Raw genomic sequence first — 23,930 nt, 5'->3', positions numbered from 1 at the left:
AGCTATCTTCCATATTAACCCTGAAGTTAAGTACAGACCTGATATCCAACTTTCTACTTAACACCCTTCAAAACCACTCTTTACTAACTACAGAAAAAAGATCAAACTCTCTAGCTTCAACTCCCATCCTTCCTGTCCTTCACTTCAAGCTATTTCCTGCTTTTCTTTATCTTTTTGCATCTACCAGGAATACCCTTTGCATGTTTCCTCCTCTAGTTAATACCTGAAAATCCCTCAGGATTCTGATCAAGCATCAGTTGTTCCAGTAAGGTTTTTTCCAAAATGATCAGCTTCCTATGCATCTCTCTTACTCATCCAACATATCAGTCAAAAGTGTGTGCATGTTTTCCACCAGTTTCTAAATTGCTCAGAAGCAGGAACTGGGTATCATTTATCTTTTTAGCTATGTCACAATCCTGGTACCCAAAGGGTAAGCAATAAGTATTTGTTGAAATGAATTAAGGAAGGCAAGTAGGGATCTTTTATTAATATTAATTCAGTGGTCAAACTTTTTTTTGGTAAGTAATCAAAGGTAACTGTAAAGCTAGCATTATAGAACTATTATAAACTACTTACTGAAGATAAGTTGATAACCAATTGCTATAATTGGTTTAGCATCCTTCCTTTTACCTATTCCATTCTGTATCTTCCTATATAGTGTTATAGACTGAGCAATAAACCTCCATACAGATCCACTTATTACAGAAGTCATTCTATCCCAATATACTGAACTTAAGGTAAGTTATGTGCAACTAGACATCAAAATCCACTGAAATAAGTTTTAGAATAGAAGACAATTCAATTTGCAAAAACTGCATGAAATTTCTTTTCATCCAACTTACCCGAAAATTATCTGGAGAGCTCAAATGAAGTCTTTCCCTAATATCTTCAGAAGCACCAGCACACAACCTATAAAAGATATGATAATTCCTTTCCTCTTTGCCTTGAACACAGATCCTAGATTTCTCTAGAAGATAATGTGAAACAAATCCTCCAACAACTGAACTCTAGAAAACAAAACAGAGAGAAATTACGGTTTTGCATCTGAAGTCTTAAAGTATAACCTACCAATGTTAAACTATCTTTCCTAATAACCATTTGTCTATCAAAGAGGTTGCAATATTTATCAAATAAAGGGGAAAAACAGATAACTATTAATAAATGCAAGCTTTAGAATTTATAGAGATCACAGTGAACATATATATTCTCCCAAATATCTAACAGTAAGAGAAAAATTTTAATATATTTGCCATGAGTTCAAGTACACTACCAATTCTATCAAGACCTTTTGCTTTTTCTAAAAACACTTCCCAGATATATTAACCCAAAACTCACTCTCACTTACCTTTTCATTGAAATGTATTTCTACAAATTTCCCAAATCGACTACTATTATTGTTGCGAACAGTCTTTGCATTTCCAAAAGCTTCTAAGAGTGGATTAGCTATTAAAAAAGAAATGAAAATATGCCATAAAAATTAACATGAAGGAAAATTACAAAGCAATATACATACTGTTTCCATTTATTAATAAATACATATAACTAGAAAAATATTCTCAAAAAACTAACATGAATGAATTCACTTGTAATGTCAAATCCCACAAATATTTCTTGACTCCCCTTATGTCAGGCCCTATTAAAGTACAAGAGATGAAAAATTTATTTAAAATTTATCAAAAGAAAATGTAAGTATTATGGCAAAGATGAAATTTTCAAAAGTCATTAGATTACAAAATTTATAACTCAACTTTAAAAATTACTCCCTAAAAAAAAATTAAAAAAAAAAAAAAAAAAAATTACTCCCTAAATATTTTTATAGTTTCCACATCAGCCCTACACAAGCAGAAAACAGCAGACCTCCTATGATAAAATACAGGCAAAATGTTATTAACCTACTTTTAAATATATATATTAACATAACCTCCAGATTTAACATTTTTACATGCACATCCAACAAAACCTAACAAATTCAGTTTATAGAATTGCCTACAAAAGGTGCTCAGAAGAAGAATTTTTGAAATCCCAATGAACCCAATTTTAATTGTCTTCATTTTATAATGCCTCTCTGCCACACACACACACACACACACACACACACACACTCTACACTACTGAAAGAGGTACTAGAGTCCACTCTTGTACTCACCGCAGTCTCAACTATAATTATACCAGACTAGTGTCACCCTTGCTCACACACTCCTTCAACAATCTCATAAACTGCTTCATTTGTTTATTGCTCGAATATTTCTTATGAAGTAGTCTAAAGTCCATTTCTCTCTGTCTGTCCACAGTAGAAAGCTTAACTAGTCTCCAAATCCATTTAAAGATCACTCCCAGGTTGCTTCACTTGCTAAAATAAGTAAGAAAGTACTAAAACTGAAAGAAATGTTAGCATGTACACGTCACCTCAAGAGTTCTAGGGTCCTGCCAGTTAACATACACTATCCTCCATAAGGGGCTGGAGAAAAATGTGCAATAACCCTTTCTGTTGGTCCTCAACTACAGCCTGTCACACAGCACACAGAGTGTTCTCATGACAGAAACCAGGCTTATATGCAATTCACAAGTGAATCTGCGCCTCACATCATCAAGTGAGAATATTAGTTAGTATTTCATTAAATTAATCCCTAACTTGTTTTTATTTACTCATTCATTAAATGACAATTCTCTCACTCAAGGCACTTTACTGTGATTCTACTTTCGTGCGTCACCATACCTCAGTGAGAACTGTACATAAAATTAGAAAATTATTTATATCAAGAAATATGAAAAATCTTATTATGTAAACTTTAAAATGTTTATTCGAGTAGACTTTATATTCATGTACATGGATATTTTACATTATTGTGGAAAAGTATATGTAACTTTTGCCTGCCATGATCTAGCAAAATGCATGAAGGCTCCTGACAAATCTTTGTTCAACTGAAATTTTTTTTTTTAATGTCAGGAGTATTAAAAAGAGCACTTAGTAGATTATGCAATTAAGATGTCTGTCTTCATGTCCTTTCTCCACAAGTGATGAGCTATTTACTCTTCAGAAAGTCACTTAGACTCTTTTTACCTTAGTTTCTCATCTGTGGAGCAGGGATAAAACATTACCTACCTCATATTCTGTGAAGATGTAAGTTAGGTAACCCATTTTAAGCAAATCAGATAACACCTAATGCGTCCCACACATGCCAATACCATCATCATCATTAAATACCGAGTGTCTGGTAGGAAAAAGTGAGGAAGTGGTGAGGGACGCGTCAAGGAGGCCTGAAACACCTCAAAGAACTACAAGACCAATGTGACTAAAGCCTGAGGATTCACAGGAAAAATGACTCAATCAGACCAGAAGAGGCAGGTACCTGGCCACCAAGAGCAAGGTAGGTTTAACCCTGAGAGACATATGAAGCCAACAAAGAGCTTAGAGCAAAACAGACCATTCCAGCTTCCACACGGAGAACAGATGACAGGAGGGGAGACCAGAGAGGATCCCGTGCTGCCGGAGGCTCCTGCAGGCTTGCCTGGACCAGCAGTGTCCGAACAGGGTACGGGAAGACTGTCTACGGGGTGTACAGACACTGACTGCTTAAGGAAATCAATATACAGACTCTTGCCTTCCAAGTGCACGCTTTTGTTAAAATGATTTCCCCCAGCACCTCCATTCCAAGTAACCCTCTCCTTTCCTCCTTTACTAAAACAAGGTCAGCAACACACACCGGAGGCCAGAAGCCTTCGAGCATTCCTTTCACTCATTCACAGCTCCGTAAAAGACGGTGCGCATGCCGTGTATCAGGCGCTATTCCAGGGACTCTGAGTCTATAAGATCTCCGCCCTTAGTGTGCACATGGGGTCAGGGGAAAACGACATTAAATAAATGACGAGATAAAAACGGAGCAAAGATTTGTAAGAGATTGGAGTCTTCTGGATCTCTGTGAGAACATTCCAGACCACTTAGAGGGTTCTTCTTAGTTAATTTCAGTACATAACAATAAAAAATAAGAATTTTAGAAGTTCTATCACCTTCAACAATTCTGTCATCAATATCTTGACCAGTTCCATAGGATTCAGTCAAATATCTGTTTAAAATACAGGATAAAAAAAAAAGTTAGATGACAGTGATACTGCATGTACTATATTGCTTAAAACAATTTTTTTCTTTATATATTTTATTGAAGTACAGTTGATTTACAATGATTCCAGCGCACAGCAAGGTGATTCAGTTATACATATACACATATTATTTTTGAGATTATTTTCCATTATAGGTTATTACAAGATACTGACTAGAGTTCCCTTTGCTATAAAGTCAACCTTTGTTGCTTGTTGCATATCTGTTTTTTAATTAGAAATCTAGCATTCTAGTCATATTGTCAAACAAGGGATCAAACTGTCATAAATTTTTTAGGCAAAAATTCATTAAGTTTTCTGAAATATATATATTATTTATATATATATTTATATAAAAGCTTTTTTACTACACTTGCTAAAGACTTGAGAAAGAACATCAAAAGAAACACAAGAAGAGGTGGAAAAACTGGAAAACATAAACTAAATGAAATGGGAGCACTGAATATGAAATGGAAAAAGTGAAATGAACTAGATTAAAATAATATATCATCATATAATACAGTTGTTTTTAAACATGGCTGCTTATTAGAAACATATCTGGGGCTCTGGAGAAAAAAGAGGCGATATCTAGGCATTTGTATTTTTCAAAAAATTTCAAGATAATTCTGTTATGTATCTGGATTTTAAAAAGTGATTACAGGTTTTTCTATTAAATCACAGTTCTGGTGACATAGAGTTCTATTATTTTTCTGTTGACCAATCATAATACAAATAGTACTGAGTGAGTAATAGTTGCATAATCACAACAGTAAAAGATGTTTATCAGTTTTCACAATCAATAGCCAGACAAAAAATAAAAACTAATTATAACTGCAACTCATAATGGGAACATGATTAACCTAACATTATAAAATAATTATATACAATTTGGGGGAGTCAAGCAGAATGATGCTGTAAGTGGAAGTGTATACATGCACGTGTTCTCATCTGCCCAGCCAGTCTATGTCTTTAGGGTGGTGCATTTAATCTATTTACATTTAAGGTAATTATCAGTACCTATGATCCTATTACTGTTTCTTTAAGTGTTTGTGGTTTATTTTCTGTAGGTCTTTTCCTTGCCTGTTTCCTGCCTAGAGAAGTTTCTTTAGCTTTGTGGTAAAGCTCGTTTAGTGATGCTGAATTCTCTTAACTTTTGCTTCTCAGGAAAGCTTTTGATTTCTCCATCAAATCTGAAGGAGAGTCTTGCTGGGTAGAGTATTCTTGGTTGTAGGATCTTCCCTTCATCACGTTAAATGTATCATGCCATTCCTTTCTGGTTTGTAGAGTTTCTGTTGAGAAATCACCTGACAGCCTGATGGGAGTTCCCTTGTATGCTATTTGCTATTTTTCCCTTGGTGCTTCTAATATTTTGTGTTTAACTTTTGTCAGTTTGATTACTATGTGTTTATCCTATCTGGGACTCTTTGGGTTCCTGGACTTGGTTGACTATTTCCTTTCCCATGTTGGGGAAATTTTCAGCTATTATGTCTTCAAATATTTTCTCAGGTCCTTTCTCTCTTCTCCTTCCGGGACCCCTATAATGTGAATGTTGTTGTCTTTAAGGTTGCCCCAGAGGTCTCTTAGGCTCTCTTTTCTTCTTTTCATTCTTTTTTCTATCTTGTTTTCTGGCAGTGACTTCCATCATTCTGTCTTCCAGGTCATTTATCCATTCTTCCGCCTCAGCTATTCTGTTACTGATTCCTTCTAGTGTATTACCTATCTGTTTGTTTGTTCTTCTAGGTCGTTGGTAGCCATTTCTTGCATCTTCTCCACTGTTTTCCCAAGATCCCGGATCATCGTCACTATCATTATTCTGAATTCTTTTTCTGGAAGGTTGCCTAGCTCCACTGCATTTAGTTGTTTTTCTGGGGTTTTATCCTGTCCCTTCACCCGGAACACAACTTTCTTCTTTTTCATCCTGTAATGTGGTCTTTGTTTTAGCTGCTGTGTGACTGTGGTTCTTCTTGCTTCTTCTGTCTCCCTCTGATGGAGGAAGCTAAGAGGCTTGTGTCAGCCTCCTGATTGGAGGGAATGGTGAGGGGAAAAGCTGGGTCTTGCTCTGATCGGCAGGGCCTTACTCAGTAAAGCTTTAATCCAATTATCTGCTGATGGATGGAGTTACACTCCCTCCCTGACAGCCTAAGGAGACCCAGCCCTGGGGTCTATGGACTTTAGAGCAGGGTTAATGGTAACCTCTAAGAGGGCTTATGCTATGGGGGACCTTCCAGGACTGCGCCTGTCAATGCTCCTGATTCTGTGATGAGCCCCTGCCGACTGACACCTCCACAGGAGACCCTCCAACACTAGCAGGTAGTTTTGGTTCAATCTCCCCTGGGGTCACTGCTCCTTTCCTCTGGGTCTTGGTGCATGCAAGACTTTGTGCCGTCAAAGACTGAAGTCTCTGTGTGCCGCAGTCCCATGGAAGTCCTATAATCAAATCCCGCTGGCCTTCAAGGTCAGATTCCCTGGGGAGTCCCAGCCTCTTTGTCAGGTCCGCAGGCTGGGTAGCCTGACGTGGGGCTGAGAACTTTCACAACAGTGGGAGAACTTCTTCGGTGTTATTTTTCTCTAGTCTGTGGGTCACCCACCTGGCAGGAACAGGGTTTTCTTGCGATTGTGCTCCTCCCACCGTCTCACTGTGGCTTCTTCTTTGTCTTTGGACATAGGGCGTCTCTTCTGGTGGGTTCCAGTGTCCTCCTGCCTGCCGATGGTTTTTTAACAGCTAGTTGCAAGTTTGGTGCCCTTGCAGGAGGAGATGAGTGTATGTCCCTCTATACTGCCATCTTGAACTGGCAGCCTATATTTCTAATTTTAATATTATTTAACACATCTAACATTGAAACCTGAATCATGTACTGGAATGGCTCATTTAAATATTACAGATTTGTATTTAAATGTACCTAGTATTCTGCTATAGCTTTTCTGATATTTAAAATCCTATTTGGATGGTCTTTGACATCTAAATCAGCATCATTTTTTTAGAACTTTTTGGGAACATTCTGATTTTAACCAACTGTTGTGTCTGAAATATGATATACATTACACATAGAAATATTTATCTTTGATGCTGGGAGGAGGGTTGTGGGGAGGTAGAAGCAAGAAGTTCAGTCATCATAAACTTAAGGTAAAAAATTATTCTGACCACTCTAATAGCAGGAATATTGAAAACAGAATGTAATGGTTGGATTTTGAAGGAATGGTTGGAGATTTCCCTTTGCCTAACCAGCACTGGTCTCCTCTAGGATCCTCCTGAGAATAACATATCAGAACTGATTTCAAAAATTTCCAGCTTAGCTTCCACATAAGGTGCCTGTTTTTGTAACAGAAACAGAGCCCACCGTTTCAAACTATGTCATAAAGCATGCAAAATACGCAAGGTTAATCTGGTCAAATCTCAAGGAGATCTTTGTTAACTCTTTGTTCATATCATGTTCAAGGCAACACTATTCACAAGAGTCAAGAGATGGAAGCAACTCCAGTGCCCGCTGATGAGTGAATGGATAAACAAGATGTGATATATCAACATGACAGAATATTACTTCTTAAAAATGAGGAAAATGCTAACACATGCCTCAACATGGATGAACTTTGAGGACATCGTGCTAATGGGGGAAAACCAGTCACAGAAAAACAAAAAGTTGTACATTTCACCTACATGAGGTGTCCAGAGTAGTCAAATCAAAAAGGCAGGAAATAAGAACAGTGGTTGCCTGGCATTTGGGTCAGTCGGGGAGAATGCAGAGTTGTTTAAAGGGTATAGGATTTTAGTTTTGCAAGATGAAAAGTTCTGGAGATTGGCTGAACAACAGTGTGAATATACTTAGCACTACTGAACCGTACACTTAGAAATAGTTAAAATGGTAAATTTTATGTTGTATATTTTTTTTACCACAACTAAAAATAATCAACTTGTTCAAAACATTTTAGGTCAGCTAAATATTCCTCACCTTAGAACAAATTTTGTATTTTCTGTTTTGCCAGCTCCTGATTCTCCAGATACAATGATGGACTGACTCATCTTGAGCACCTTCATGTCTCGAAAAGCCTTATCAGCTGGAGTCAAAATAATACCACACTGTTAGTGATGAACAAAGTATTAAATAAAAATTTCCAAATGATAGAAAGTCCACTTACTAACAAAAAGCACTCGTGCTGAAAGAAATTATAAGTGTGTGTTTACAGTTACCAAAATGTTTAAATAAAATCATTTAAAAGTATTCAAAAGATCTCTACAAGTATATACTTTAAATGTTCTCTATAATTATCCTGACAGCTAAGTGATATGAAGTTCAAATAAACAACTCTTATATTTGCACTAGAATGTCTCCATATTATGAGCAGTGGCTCAGTTTTTCCTAATACCAGAACATATTTTCAGAGAGATGAAAAATGCTCACTATACGTAACTAATGACATCCCCAGAGAATTAAACAAAAAGTAACAAGCTACCAATTAAGAAATCTGGCAGCCAAAATTTCTGCTGGAGAAAAAAAGAAAACACAACTGCACAACAGATCTGTGGTGGTTTTTTTTTTTCCCCTCCTGTAATTCTACCATTAAACACAGACATCTTGCAGAATTTACCAACATTTCAAAAAAAGGCAAAATTAACTGCTTTCAATTGTTTAGATATGCCGTTATTTATGTATACAATTTTTAACCGTCTTCATTATCCTCCAACAATTCAAGCTATATCTTTTGGACTTTGCAGACAAGATGACCACAATTTGATTCTGTTAAAGTGGAATAAATTAAAGTAAATTTAATTAAAAATGAGGTCCTGACAAGTTGAGCCCTATATGGCAGCTATTTCTCACCCCAGGCAGGTGCTACCCATACCAGTGAAGAAGGCTCTACAGATGGCTTTTTCTCTAAGGACCCAATGCAAACTCACGCAAGAGTGTTCACACCCCTTTGACCAATTCATCAGCAATCTGTTTCACCCAATTCTGTGGAACTGTCGTAAACACTTTTTTAGTAGTAAGCAACTACATTTTAAACATGTAACTCTGCGTAGTGATGAACTTGCTCACCATTTCGCCAGCTGATTGAACGCATGCAGATGCCCACCAGAGCATCAGAGAGCCAGCTGCACTGGGCTGAGTGAGTGAGTGAGTGAGTGAAGTCGCTCAGTCGTGTCCGACTCTTTGCGACCCTGTGGACTACTAGGCTCCTCCGTCCATGGGATTCTCCAGGCAAGAATACTGGAGTGGGTTGCCATTTCCTTCTCCAGGGGATCTTCCCGACCCAGGGATCAAACCCAGGTCTCCCGCATTGGAGGCAGACGTTTTAACCTCTGAGCCACCAGGGAAGCCCCATATTCACTCTGCCTAGCAGCACCCAGAACATGTGCAGTCAGATCTGGAGGTGAAGCCCAGTCAAGCCAAAACACAGGTACGAAGAGAAACTAACTGCGCTAAACACCTGAACCAAAACGTGTCACAATTTAACTGCTGGTTATGTCTGAATTCCAAGGCTTAGGTAGCATCTCTGTACTTGTAGCCACCAGCTACGGGGGATGCCTCTCAAGCAACTCCATCTCTGCTTTTCAGAGCTAAAGTGCCATGAGATGAGAGACAGTGCCCAAGAAAGGCAAAGACCGATGCTGCTGCCATTCCATGCAGATTCTCCAGAGATATGAAACATGTGTCACTGTCCGTCCTTTACAATTTAAGATGCCCTGATGAGGGATCAAGCATGGAAGGTGTCTGTTCTCACATCCCCCTTCTAGCCGAGGTAAACACTCACAAGCAAGGGTAAGAGCGAATGGTCTGGGCCTCCGTCTTAGTTGTAGAAGGAGGACACTTTAAAGATGGAGTCAAACAAAACCATTAGGTCACATTTTATTACGACCTACTTTCAACTGGATAGACACACTTAAGAGAACACAGGCATTTAACAAAGGTAATGAGGTACAACCACCCCATGAGTCGGCAGCCAAAGTATTCCTCCCCACCCTATGTGAGCGACACGCTCCTAACACGGTGACACAGTCAGGTGTACACAGGCCTTCACACAGTCGATTCATGGTATCTCTTACTAATCCAAAAGAAAAACTGAATGAGTGTGTACAACTGAAATAAAAATTAAGATATAACGAAATTACTTACCAATTGCAAACACATGGGGTGGCATCGTCCCAAGAGATCTTCCTTGGTACGACTTTATTGTATCTGAAGAATAGATTTTAGGTATGTCAAAGTATGGGTTCACTGCAATCAGAATGTTGGCCACATAGGTCTAAATGGGAAAAGCGTAAACATTAAATTTTCCAATTATTATTTTCATTTAAAATCAAACAAAGCTCATAAAAGAAAGAACATACAGCAAGTAGACACCCCCAATTCTCTCTGTAACTAGAAATACCAAATTTGCATTTCTGGCCCTAAACATTCCTGATCTCTATTGGACTCCTATTTCTTCAACACTTAATAAATATTTACATCTTCTTATCCCATAGGCATCTAAAACTCGCCACATCCAAAATCAAAATCACCTCTCTTGACCTTCCTTTGCATCAAAGGAAACACACTCCCTTCCACCCGCCCTCCCAGGTTCAAGACACCACCACCAGATCCGCATGGGCAGAGCTGAGCCCCTGCTCCTCCGTCTCAGACATCTTCTGCTGACTCCACTTACAACATCTGCTCTATCCCTACAGCCTACATGTTGCTTATTTGTATTCCTTGTCTAGACTACTTTCTTCACTGAAGAGTGTAACACAGCTACTAAAGAGTGTAGCGTAGCTCGTGGAACCCTTGAGGCCTGTGCCCATCACTGAAAACCTAGGACTGATTTGGCTCTGCAGTGACCACTTGGTCCCAGACTTTTGCAAAACACCACATGCTAACTACTGCCTAGAATACTGAAGGGCTAAATGTTTGATGAGCAATGAAGCTTGCTTTCAAATCTGAAATTTCATCGTGGCTTCAAAAGACCGAAAAAAAAAAAATGCCACCAATAGGATTTATAAAATTCTTTGTGGGTAGAAAGAGAGTTGTGGTTTAGCAATTGGTTGTGGTTTGCAGACCAAACTAGGGCATAGAGGACCATATTTTTTTTCTCTTCTGCTTCTAGCTGTGGAAGGGAAATGATGTGGAAACCCCAAACTCTCAGCCTGCTAATCTAAAATTCAGTGAATGCTCTCAAACCTGTTTCCTGGGGTGGGGTGAAAAGTAAATTCCAGTTAATAATCTTTCCGTGGAAAACAAAAGGAAAGTAATAGAGACTTTAGTAACCAAGGAAAATGTTAAATGTCTATGGGAGAATGGTGGCAATTCTGGTCAATGAGAAGTATAAAAATATCCAACTCAAACTATTCTGAACTGCTTCACTCTCTTACATATGTTACAGTAATAATCATTCTGTTTGTGTGTTGCTGATATTTAATGGTTTTATAACTAAAAGGCATAACTGGCTAGGCAAAAACCTACCAGTTAACGGCTTTCATTAACTTTGAAAACACTGGTTTTCCAAACAAGGGCTGATGATGCTAAACAGCCACTGTCTAACAGAGGTTGTACACCCAACTGCATACACATCTTAAGAAAAGAAGGCCAGAACAAATAGAAATAATCTTAAAATTCTCCAGAGTGATGCAGACTCACACATGAGGAACAAAAACTTAAAATTTCACAATTAAGTAATTATTTCTATCAGGTATGTGATTCAGCAGAGACTTGTTGATCAAATGTAGTGCTAATCTTCTTATGAAAGTACAATGAATTCTGCACGTGAACCTTCAGTTATCAGTGGCCACGGTCAGCAAGAAGAACATCACCGCTGCATAGGAAACATTAATGGACCAGTGAAAATTCCAGGGTGAGAAGTTTATGTATAATCATCCCAAATAAAAACCAACTATCTCAGTGTTCTGTTGAGTAAGATGATTCTGTAAAGGTAGTTTAAAATGTGTAAACTTCAAGAAAAAGATATGAAAACAATTAAAATTTGCGCAGGTAACTAAAACTGATTCACTACTACCAAGTAATGTAGACATGTAAAGAAAAACTAGTGGCCAGTTCTACTGAAAGATGGTTACAGCTATATCAACTTTTACTGACCTATTACAAGTTAAACTGCTTTAACAAACTTTAAAAACTATTATTTTAGTACCTAAAACATTTAGCACACATTAGATACTCAACATTAGTCTGCTGATTAAATGAATTTTGCTTCCAAATATATTTCTAAGTAAGAATAGCCATATCTACATTAACCTAAATATACTATTTAGTTGAATTTGGGGGAAAAAAAAACAAAAACAAAAACAAAGAGAAAAGGAAAGACTTAATACTATGCATAAGTGAAGATAAATTCTTTTGGAAAAGACTAACTAGATTAGTTCTATTTCCCAGCTGTCACTGCTTGGACAGATGGCAAAGACTAAAGGTAATTTAGTCAGAATTAAGTAAGTACAATTAGGCAAACTGATAGTGATATTAAAAATTAAGAACGTCATTTGATCTAGGAAGTGTCAAAGAAGCCATGTGTTTTCTTCTTTCAAAAATAATGAAGAGTCCCATCTTTATAACAGGAGAGCTACAGCAGGGTAATTTATCTCCAGCCAACAAAGGAACCTATAACTAGAATAAAACCTCAGACGTGCCCAGTGAATCATGGTCATTAAAACATGCCATTTAAGCATTCATCTGAATGCTCTAGTGCAAACTCTATTTAATACACTAGAAGCACTGTCTCATTTTTAAATATCCTGGCTTTTAAGGAAAGTTCTCTCTGCGGCATCAAATATTGCAACTATTCAGGCTCATGGTCAGCATTTCCGTGTTCCTGAAATTTCCTCACATACTGCCTTCTATTCTAATTTACATTTTCTGTCATCCAAGTTTTTAATCTCATTGTGTATGCCTTAAGTCTGACTTAAATGTTTTGCAGAACAATGTGGAAAGTGCATTACTTAAACACATCTATAGATAAATGCCAAAAATTTAAAAATCAAAGTTCAAAATAATTAATGCTTTTTTAAATAACCAAATTGGATAGATTTAAGGCTGAAAAATATTAGATGATGCCCTGAATTCATTATTTCATTCCACAAATATTTCTTAAGTACCGTCTACCATGCCTGGTCTAAGCTCTGGATTTAAGAGCAGTAGATTATGAAAAAATTCTCATCCTCATGGAGCTCAGGCTCCATTCAACAGGCTCAGGTCAAGTGTGATCTCCTGGTAAGAAAATTTCAAGCTCAATAAAATCAAACAGCAGCATGTAAAATAATAACCCCCACAAAACTTAAACCACAGGCAAAATACTTACATAAATTCTGTCTTTACTGTATCGAACTTTGATGTTATGGAGTAGTGTGGCTTCATTTAAATACATTAATGAACCTGAGATGGAAATTTTGTAAATCATTAGATATCTGAAGGAAAAAAGCAAAATAAAACAATGCCATCTTAATCTGAATCACTCGGACCCAAGCTAAAATTCACCTGTTAGGTTAAGTTTAATTCCATCTTTTCCCTGGTACCTGTAAACTCCAGAAGCTGATTTAAAATATATCTAGCTTACATACATGTTATAATGATATTTCTGAACAAACTTTCAGCTAGAGGAGTGTCTCCAGTGAGTATCATGTGAATACACAGTGAGGAGGGCTTCGCTGGTTGCTCAGCTAGCAAAGAATCCGCCTGCAACGCAGAAGACCCTGGTTCGATCCCTGGGTCGGGAAGATCCCCTGGAGAAGGGATAGGCTACCCACTCCAGTGATCTTGGGCGTTCCTGGTGGCTCAGTTGATAAGGAAGCTGCGGCAAGCCAGTCCAGTTTTCTTGCCTGGAGAACTCCCATGGACAGAGGAGCCTGGCAGGCTACAGTCCGCAGGGCTGCAGAGTCGGGCGTGACTGAGCGACTGAGCACGCACACGCAGTAATGAAGTTTGGCTAAAATGGCAAGCGCCACTCAAGTGGAAAGACAGCACTACTTCAGACAGTGCCGACTCTTAACAAGACTTACTGTTTGTTTACAGGGCGGCACCAGGTCTCGGGTGTCCCTGCTGGATCTCGTTCCCTGACCAGGGGTAGAGCCCCGGCTTCCTGCACCGGGCTGTGGACCCTCAGCCACGGACCACCAGGGAAGTCACAGACAGTGCTGAGTTTACACATTTCTGACACAACAAAGATTAGTGGACGACACTAATCCAATATGATGCTCAGAATTTTACAGAAAATAAAAAAGATGAAATTTCAAAATGTGAAGGGAACAGGTCACTCAGTCAGTGCCTCACAACTGATATGACAAAATAAGAATCCTGGAGAAATTATGTGTGTCTTAAACTGGAACAGCAGCATCGGGGTAGAAATCCTGGTTTTCTGACGTCTGTTCCACCAACACTCTGAAACACTCGATTCTCCCAGCCTGATTTACTGCCCCAGCCCACAGCTGGCTGAGCTCCATTTTCACGTTTCCACCACACGCTCAGGCAGACAGGCCCACTCTTACCCACTCACTCCGCTTCCATCATCTGCACCACCACTCCCCACTCATCTGTTCTGCAAGCCGAGTGGATACGAGGACCCTCCTCTCCCCTTCCTTGCTCTGAACTCACTTCCAAGTCCTTCAGTTCAGTTCAGTCACTCAGTCGTGTCCGACTCTTTGCGACCCCATGAATCCCAGCACGCCAGGTCTCCCTGTCCATCACCATCTCCCAGAGTTCACTCAGACTCATGTCCATCGAGTCCGTGATGCCATCCAGCCATCTCATCCTCTCTCGTCCCCTTTTCCTCCTGCCCCCAATCCCTCCCAGCATCAGAGTCTTTTCCAATGAGTCAGCTCTTCGCAAGAGGTGGCCAAAGTACTGGAGTTTCAGCTTTAGCATCATTCCTTCCAAAGAAATCCCAGGGCTGATCTCCTTTAGGATGGACTGGTTGGATCTCCTTGCAGTCCAAGGGACTCTCAAGAGTCTTCTCCAACACGACAGTTCAAACGCATCAATTCTTCAGCACTCAGCCTTCTTCATAGCCCAACTCTCACATCCATACATGACCACTGGAAAAGTCCTTACACATGTAATAAGGTGCAGCACAGCACTCGCCTCATGGAAGGCACTCACAATTAACACATCTGGGCCTCTGAAATGGCTCTCCTTTCTTTCCAACTCCACAGTCCCAAGCCCAGTGCAGGTCTCAGCGCCACTTCTGTAATCACAGGAGCCTCCCGCCTGTCTACTGCCCCAGTCTCTCTTCCCTCTAACCCTGACTGCTCACGGCCCTCATCTAATCACACTAGTGGCGGCCTAGTCGCTAAGTCGAGTCCGACTCTGCGACTGCATGGACTGTAGCCTCCCAGGCTCCTCTGTCCGTGGACTTTTCCAGGCCAGAGTACTGGATTGGGCTGTCACTTCCTTCTCCAGGGGACCCTGGCACCCCAGGGCTCAAAGCAGGGCCTCCTGCATCTCCTGCACTGCAGGCGGAGTCTTTACTGACTGAGGCACTAGGGAAGCTTAGAGCTACATTGGACCCCTGACTAAACCTCCTTCTTCCTCAAAGATCATCAGTGGGTCTCCATCAACTACCAAAGTCCATATTCAAGTCCAGTATTCAAGGCCCTTAGTAAACCGGCACTCAACTGACCTTTTCACGTAATTTTCCATAACTCTCTTTAATATAGTCTAACTTGCAGGCAGACTAAACCACTCATCAAACTCAAATATCATGCCTCTGCACCTCTATGTCAAAAACCTACCTGTCCTTTACGGTCAGCTCAAAGATGATCCCTCAAACAACACCTCCCCATTGACTCATTGGAAAAGACTCTGATGCTGGGAGGGATTGGGGGTAGGAGGAGAAGGGGACAACCAAGGATGAGATGGCTGGATGGCATCACGGACTCGATGGACGTGAGTCTGAGTGAACTCTGGGAGATGGTGATGGACAGGGAGGCCTGGTGTGCTGCGATTCATGGGGTCGCAAAGAGTCAGACACGACTGAGCGACTGAACTGAACTGAACTGATGCTCACTACCCCACCCCCACGAGGACTACTTTCTCCTTTCTTCATGGTGCTTCCCACAGAATGCCAGAAAACACTGTCTTGATACATGAAAAGGACTGCTACCAATTCTGAATACCCTAGCAAGTTAAAACAGAGAAGAATTTTCTCTCTCATTTTACATACAGAACAATCTCATTCCTTTCTGTTGCTGTGGTTCTGACTGCTAATTAGAAAAATGTTATCCCATCAGACAAACTCTCTAGCAATTTTGGAATGGGGGGGGAGCTCCACATTTTTTTTCTCCAGTCTCTTACATCTAATAACAACAGATACCATTTACTGAGAGGCTGTTAGAGGTTCGGCACTGTGCCAAGCATTTTATATGTATCATCTCTAAGGATGAAACAGAATCATTATTAGTCCCATTCAACAGAGAAGCCCAAAGGAGAGAGAGAAACTGCCCACAGGCACCCAGCTTCCTAACTGTATAGTCAGAAGCTGGGCACTGGATGCCCACCACTACTCTTGTATTCCGCATCATAGATGGGAATCCTGCGGGCTTGCTCAAATGTGAACTCCAGAAAAACCAGCAAGGACAAAACACACTCCTTTCTTTACCTCTCTTCTTTAAATGGTTTTTAAAGTCACATACTTGTAAAGAAATCCATGACAACTGGACATGGCTCTTAAATCTTGCCACATAAAAAGGAAACACGATTACTGCTTCGTTTGGACAAGGTAAGAATATACACGGCCTACTGCTCTGGATATAGTGCTTTTCCACCAAACATTGCACGGCAGTTATAAGTCAAACTAATGCTGCACTTTAATATACTGTTCTGAAATCAATTTTTCAATTAGCATTTATTGCACAGTATTTTTTCATGCTTTTTTCTTTCAAACAGAGGCATTAAACGGCTGCTTTTGACTCAACTTCCAAATTATTGAACCACATACATCCAAAAAAAAAAAAAAAACTGATTCCAGATGAGGTTCAAAATAACTCTTCCAAAAAAAAAAGCAAAAAAACCCATGAGATCTTCAGTTCAGGCTTCAGAGTAAATAAATTATTCCCATTCCCTGTATTTACACAACTGAGATAATACTAAAAAGGCATTCAAGAGACTTCCTTCACCAAAGTCCATGTGTGAGAGACCAACGCATCTATGACTGTGGGGCTCCTCCGTCCACAGAAACCTTCACATCAAACCTTTCTTCTCAACCAGGATACTGCACCCTGTAATATAATCACTCACATATTTTTGGAAGGAATGGTTCCCTTTTCTATGATGAGAACTACTTTTTAAACGGATACTTACAGTTGTCTTCCACATCTTTCTTACTGTCGTCTTCTGCAGGGAACACTTGATTTATGAGAGCCAAAAATGTCTAAAATCCAAAACAAGAGCTTATTAGACCAGAAGCTTATTAATGATAAAGACAAAGCAGCTTAACTGTCTGCATACACTGAAATAATGGCGATAATATGCTCTTCATTAAGATGCAATACCAGATCCAACAAGTCATTAACACAAAAGAAGGATAACTTCAGTCCGATATATTATCCATTATTACTAGGAACATGGAATCAGTAACAGAAATCAGTAAAAAGAATCCTGTGCTCTAACACCCAGAGTGGCACAAAACAAGAAATATGTTAATACTAGCACACTGCATAGTACACTACACAGGCATGATTTTTAATAACTTCTCAAAAAATGAAAATTTTAATGTGTATGTATACTGCAATTTTGTTTTAAAAAAGGAAAAAGTAACAGCCAATCAATCAAATACACTAACAGACTATAATTTAATTAATGCTACTGTCTGAGTAAAATACATTAGAGACAAAGTCCTATACAGGAATGTGTCAAAAATACACAGTACTGAAAACTATTAGGTACATAAAATTACAGTTACCTATGAATAAGTCTGGGTTTACTGTATCACTTAAATGCTATGGCAGAAACTCTAGAATTAAGATAGTATCTTGTAAGAAAGAAAGAATGATCTCAAATTACATCTAAAGAGAATTAAATTTTCTCCATGCCATTCTAATAGTTGCTTATACATTTCTATTTCTCAAACAACTACAATTGCTCTTATGGCTGAAGTTCCAAACCATCCATATCAAATAAATCTCTAAGGAAAAGCTGCTCAATGATTTTAGAATAATCTGTATAAATTCTATATATGAATATATATACAAGCGTATAAGACAAGGCTACTGCTACAGTTTACAGAGTAAACTTAAAATCAGGCTGTTTGTACTACCACCACTCAAAGTCATATCCAAATTAGAAAACTGTTATGCCCTGAAGACCCTAGAAGTTAATTATTCGGAACCCACTACACATGTTCTTAACATTATATGTGAGGGAAGGTTTAAAGGATAAATCACAAATAGAGAACTAATCTATAATGTACATTAAGTATATTAATGGTGCTATAAAACAATCCACAATTTATAACAATGATTCTACAGGAAAAACACATTCAGAAATAGCTCCTGACGTCACAGGGCTACGCACCACTTTCACAGCCTCAGCCACGAGGCTAAGGCCTCCCCAGACTACAGGTGTTGGCTCTGTTATGTTTGCAGCCTCTAAGAGGTCAGAAAAAGGGCTGTAGGAAAAAGCGTTCCTGCAGTGGGAAGGGGAAGCTCAGAGCTGAAAGGCCTGTTCAGTTCAGTTCAGTTCAGTCGCTCATTCATGTCCGACTCTGCAACCCCATGAATCGCAGCACACCAGGCCTCCCTGTCCATCACCAACTCCCAGAGTTCATTCAAACTCCCTTCTATCGAGTCAGTAATGCCATCCAGCCATCTCATCCTCTGTCGTCCCCTTCTCCTCCTGCGCCCAATCCCTCCCAGCATCAGAGTCTTTTCCAATGAGTCAACTCTTCCCATGAGGTGGCCAAAGTATTGGAGTTTCAGCTTTAGCGTCATTCCTTCCAATGAACACCCAGGACTGATCTCCTTTAGAATGGACTGGTTGGACCTCCTTGCAGTCCAAGGGACTCTCAAGAGTCTTCTCCAACATCAATTCTTCAGCACTCGGCTTTCTTCACAGTTCAACTCTCATATCCATACAATAACCACTAGAAAAACCACAGCCTTGACTAGACGGACCTTTGTTGGCAAAGTAATATCTCTGCTTTTTAATATGCCATCTAGGTTGGAGAAGGAAATGGCAACCCACTCCACTGTTCTTCCCCGGAGAATCCCAGGGACGGAGGAGCCTGGTGAGCTGCCATCTATGGGGTCGCAGAGAGTCGGACACGACTGAAGTGACTTAGCAGGTTGGTCATAACTTCCTTTCCAAGGAGTAAGCATTTTTAATTTCATGGCTGCAGTCACCATCTGCAGTGATTTTGGAGCCCCCCAAAATTAAGTTTGACACTGTTTCCACTGTTTCCCCATCTATTTCCCATGGAGTGAAGGGGTCTTAGTTTTCTGAATGTTGAGCTTTAAGCCAATTTTTTCACTGTCCTCTTTCACTTTCATCAAGAGGCTTTTTAGTTCCTCTTCACTTTCTGCCATAAGGGTGGTGTCATCTGCTTGTCTGAGGTTCTTGATATTTCTTCCGGCAATCTTAATTCCAGCTTGTACTTCTTCCAGCCCAGCATTTCTCATGATGTACTCTGCATGTAAGTTAGATAAGCAGGGTGACAATACACAGCCTTGACTGTACTCCTTTTCCTATCTGGAACTAGTCTGTTGTTCCATGTCCACTTCTAACTGTTGCTTCCTGACCTGCATACAGGTTTCTCAAGAGGCAGGTCAGGTGGTCTGGTATTCCCATCTCTTTCAGAATTTTCCAGTTTACCGTGATCCACACAGTCAAAGGCTTTGGCATAGTCAATAAAGCAGAAGGAGATGTTTTTCTGGAACTCTCTTGCTTTTTTGATGATCCAGCCTGTAGTGAACCCTTAAAGCTAGTTTCTCTCCATCTTGTTTCATCCCCCAAATGACCACCAGCCTCCACCTTCTTCCCCCTTTACGACTACTCAGTGAGAAAGAGGAAATTTGTTTCATTAAGGCAGTTGTTTTCTCTTAGAGGGAGGAGGCTTTTTCTCCTCTCAAGAGATTGCAGTAAACACCCACCACCCAGCAAACACAGTGCATCCAGCTCCACGGAAACATGGGCAAAGGAAACCGCCCCCGTCTTGAGAAGATTACAGTGGAGTAGGAGGGGGGAAATGTAAACCAATCTCCAATAAAGTGTTTTGGAGGTTAAGGATGTACACCACTTCTCAAAGCAAAGAGTCATCAACAGTAAACTTGACTGCATGGGAGGAGGAGGAAGAGACAGAGCATCTGTGGGAAAATTCCAGAAAGGAGGGCACTTCAGTCAGTCCTGAGAGATGGATTAGTGTTTGCTGAGCGCAGGGCTCTGGAGAGTGGCATTCCAGGCAAAAGGAGTACTGTGAGCAGAGACACACAGCACCACCGGGACCCCTGAGGACCGAGGGCGAAGGTTTGCAAGAGGAAGAGAAAGACACACAAGACCCAGGGTACAGCAAGAGTGTGAGGGGGAGACTGCTGGCCGACAAATACAAGACTAGCAACGCAGACTGGGAGAAGGAGAGGCAGCCCTAAGCGCCGCGTGCTCAGGGCTTCAGTCTGAAGGCCAGCCAGCTGCAACTACGGAACATGAAGTCAGCCGAGAGGTTCAAGACGGCATTTTTAACAGAATAAAAGATATTAGAAAATATCAGAATGCATCGCACATGAAAAAGACGTTTCATCTGAATACATACACGTGTGCTGTTGACATGAAATATCTATTTGTTATCAGTACACATACACACACACATGAATAATACACCTACCTAATGCGATTTAAAACCTATTTCTTACTATGTACCACAACTGAAAAACTTTAAAAGGCACTGCTATCATCTAAAACATGCTCCCCATGAGAGCTAATCACCTCTCCCACACTTCCACTGTATCAGCAAACAGATCTGTTTAACTTGTCCATTGCTTTCTGTACTTTCTTAATTTTCAAATGCTGATGGTCATTACTCCATGAATCATCCACACAAGAGGCTGCTTCTCTTACAGACATTTTTAACCACATGGTTGTCATGACACTTTATAATTTATTAAGACTCTGACCAGGAAGTAGGGAGAGGGGGAATTAAAAGAAATCACTGAGAATTTGTTCATTTTCAAAAAAATCTGGTGAAAAGAAACTTCAATTTTAGTTACAAATAATCTATAATCCATACGGTTTTTATGACTCCACAATTTAAATTTTGTGTTTGAATTGATTCTATGTGTGTACTTGATGGATACTAACAAGGCACAGCAGAAAGCACATAAAATATTTAAAATACAAAAAGCATAGACCCATAAAGCAAGTTTCTTCCATCCTTGAACTGAATACTTGTGGATACAACAGAATACATATTAATATAGCAGAATATAACTAGGAAATGTACTTTTCATTTCATTTTGTGGTTTTGATTTACTGTGCTAACAAAATATGTTAAAAAAAAAAAAAAAGACTCTGAAGGTCAAAGAAAGGCTCACTACATTTCTGTCACTTCCCCTCAAATATACTACTTGGGAATACTGATAATCTTGAGTTAAAAGCACTTGAGAAACAGCAGCTGTAACAAGCGCACTCTGACCCTTTTTATTCCTGAAAGCAAGAGATAAAACTCCCACTTGAAAGGTCCCTCCCTCTACCAGGGGGAAAGAGACATGCTTATCACCAGGGGAGGGAATGGAGGCCAAGAGAAACCTGTGCAGAAAAACCCTGTCTTGTCAGACTAACCCCGGCCCTCCCTGCCACTTCTCCACAATTCACCACCCTTAGCCCAAAAGCCCCTGCCTTATCAATTCTTGAGAAGAATTGTTTCTTTGTCTAAAAGACATGAAAGCCTCCTGGGCTGGTTACTTCTTTAATTCCTCATTCTCTTGTGAAGGCTGCTACGTGCATGTAAAAATGGGATAGAAGTTGCATGTGTTCCTACTGTGAATCTGTCTTATGTCAACTTAATTTTCAGGCCAGGAGATCCAAAAGGGTAGAGGAAAATTCTTCCTCCCCTACAACTTCAAATATATACAAATAATTGCGCTTATTTTAAAAATTCTTTCTTTTTTAGAACATGCACCGCATTGTTAAGTACAAATAGGCAGTTGTTAATAAAAGGAAAAACTAGAAACACTGTGTCTTTTCTTTCCTGAGGGGATCTTTAATTGGCCTCCTCTAACATGGCACATTATATATTATGCATTTAGGTTCCTGGGTTGTTTACAGTAACAGAATAGTTTTCTCTGTGAACAGACCTCATGAGAGATCTACCTTGTTTTTCTAAGGTTCCCAGAAGGATGGCAGTCATACGGCATTAGTTACCCATATATCAGTAGAATATAAATTATTCATGAACAATGGCAGAGTCTAAAGTAAACAGAAGTGATATCAACAAATTTAAGTTAGAAGTCCTACTTAACAGGAATATTTATCAAACTAAGAAGAGTGAAGCTCTCCCACACAACAGGCCCTACAGGCTCCATGAAAAATGAAGACTCCAGGTCACTTTTCCCCCAGACTTTCATTTTGCTATGCAGTCTAGTCTGTGTCTAAGCCTAAAAGGAGACGGATACCATGTGCACAAAACAGAAATACGCTTTAAGGGTTTAAAAATGCCATTACAACAAAAAACAATAATAGATGGTTATGTTTAAGACTTAAGTACAGTATCTTTCCTTAACAGAGTTATTTTTATTCTAATCACACAGTAAATTAACCAAATAAAAAGTTTTTAAAAATAATTACAGGATGGATAAACAAGGTTCAATATCCTATGATAAACCATAATGGGAAAGAATGTAAGAAAGAATGCATAGATATGCGTCACTTAATCATTTCGCTGCACAGCAGACATTAACACATTGTAAATCAACTATAGTTCAATTTAAAATGATTTTTAAAATTATTCAAAAGCTAAAGCAAACAGCAAAATTTCATATCATTCACTTTTCATATTTTTACTTGGTAACAGGTTGCATATATCACAGATATATATTCATAACTTCAGTTATATGGCATCAGGAATAAAAATGGTACGTTTATATTTTATTACGTAGCTATTTCTTCTTAAGAATATGTTACTTACAGGCTCACTAAATTATTATCTGATTTTAGGAAGGGATATCATTTTCCCCCTGGGGGTCTATACCTTTAATTCAATCAAATGACTAGGTAGAAAACTATGATTCACTCCCCAGAAAACTGGTTCCCTTTATCTGAGCTAAAAAAAAAACAAAACAAACAAAAAAAAAACAACACCTACTTCATTAAAAAGGGAGATACCTAAGAAGTGAGATTTTGAAATCGTTCTGAGAAACTTCTTACCTTGCCTTTTTGGCCCACGGGCTCAATAGTTAAGCTGTCGGGGCCAATATCCACGATGTTGCCCATCTGAAACCCCTCTGTGGGGTGCGGGGCCCACACGGGCCTTCCGTCCTCCATTTTCGAAGGGAGCTACCACGACCTCCTGTTTCAAAGGAATAAAGTAACGTGAATCACTTTGGAGTTTTTTGGGTTTTTTTAAAATAACAATCTTTCTTTCAGTTAACAAGTAAATCACAATTCACAGAAAGACACGAGTACCCCCGCACAGGTAATCCTTGCCCCACCCTTTACCAACTGCACAGAAGGACTCAGCAGCAGCTGCTCCACCCAGGGGAGCACCTACTCTGCCACCGCCTTCCTCCGATGGCGACTGCAGAGAACTCACTACACTGTGAGCAGGACAAAGCAGAGAGCAGCAGTCACAGCGCTCACCTCCTGCCCACTCTCAGCTACACTAGCACCTCCTTACTCAAAGACACCTAAAGACAACGGTCACAGCGCTTACCTCCTGCCCAC

At 39.6% G+C, this 23,930-nt stretch overlaps 1 protein-coding gene across 3 annotated transcripts in view; it reads right to left on the bottom strand.

Moving 5' to 3' along the window:
* Positions 1–23,930, bottom strand: part of MYO6 (myosin VI) — a 159,579-nt gene that overhangs the window by 78,839 nt on the left and 56,810 nt on the right. For all 3 annotated transcript variants that reach the window (XM_018052881.1, XM_018052882.1, XM_018052884.1), the window contains exons 2-9: positions 23,415–23,556; positions 17,364–17,433; positions 13,372–13,445; positions 10,206–10,335; positions 8,043–8,148; positions 4,009–4,064; positions 1,346–1,443; positions 843–1,007 (exon numbers count right to left, since the gene is read on the bottom strand). In XM_018052881.1, the coding sequence (XP_017908370.1) occupies positions 843–1,007; positions 1,346–1,443; positions 4,009–4,064; positions 8,043–8,148; positions 10,206–10,335; positions 13,372–13,445; positions 17,364–17,433; positions 23,415–23,531 (816 nt within the window). In that variant the 5' untranslated portion in view covers positions 23,532–23,556. The remainder of the gene's footprint in view (positions 1–842; positions 1,008–1,345; positions 1,444–4,008; positions 4,065–8,042; positions 8,149–10,205; positions 10,336–13,371; positions 13,446–17,363; positions 17,434–23,414; positions 23,557–23,930) is intronic.

The sequence above is a fragment of the Capra hircus genome, chromosome 9 (genome assembly GCF_001704415.2).
Source record: "Capra hircus breed San Clemente chromosome 9, ASM170441v1, whole genome shotgun sequence".
NCBI classification, from domain to species: domain Eukaryota; kingdom Metazoa; phylum Chordata; class Mammalia; order Artiodactyla; family Bovidae; genus Capra; species Capra hircus.
The sequence above is the reverse complement of the archived record's forward strand: the minus strand, read 5'-3'. Positions and strand labels throughout refer to the sequence as shown.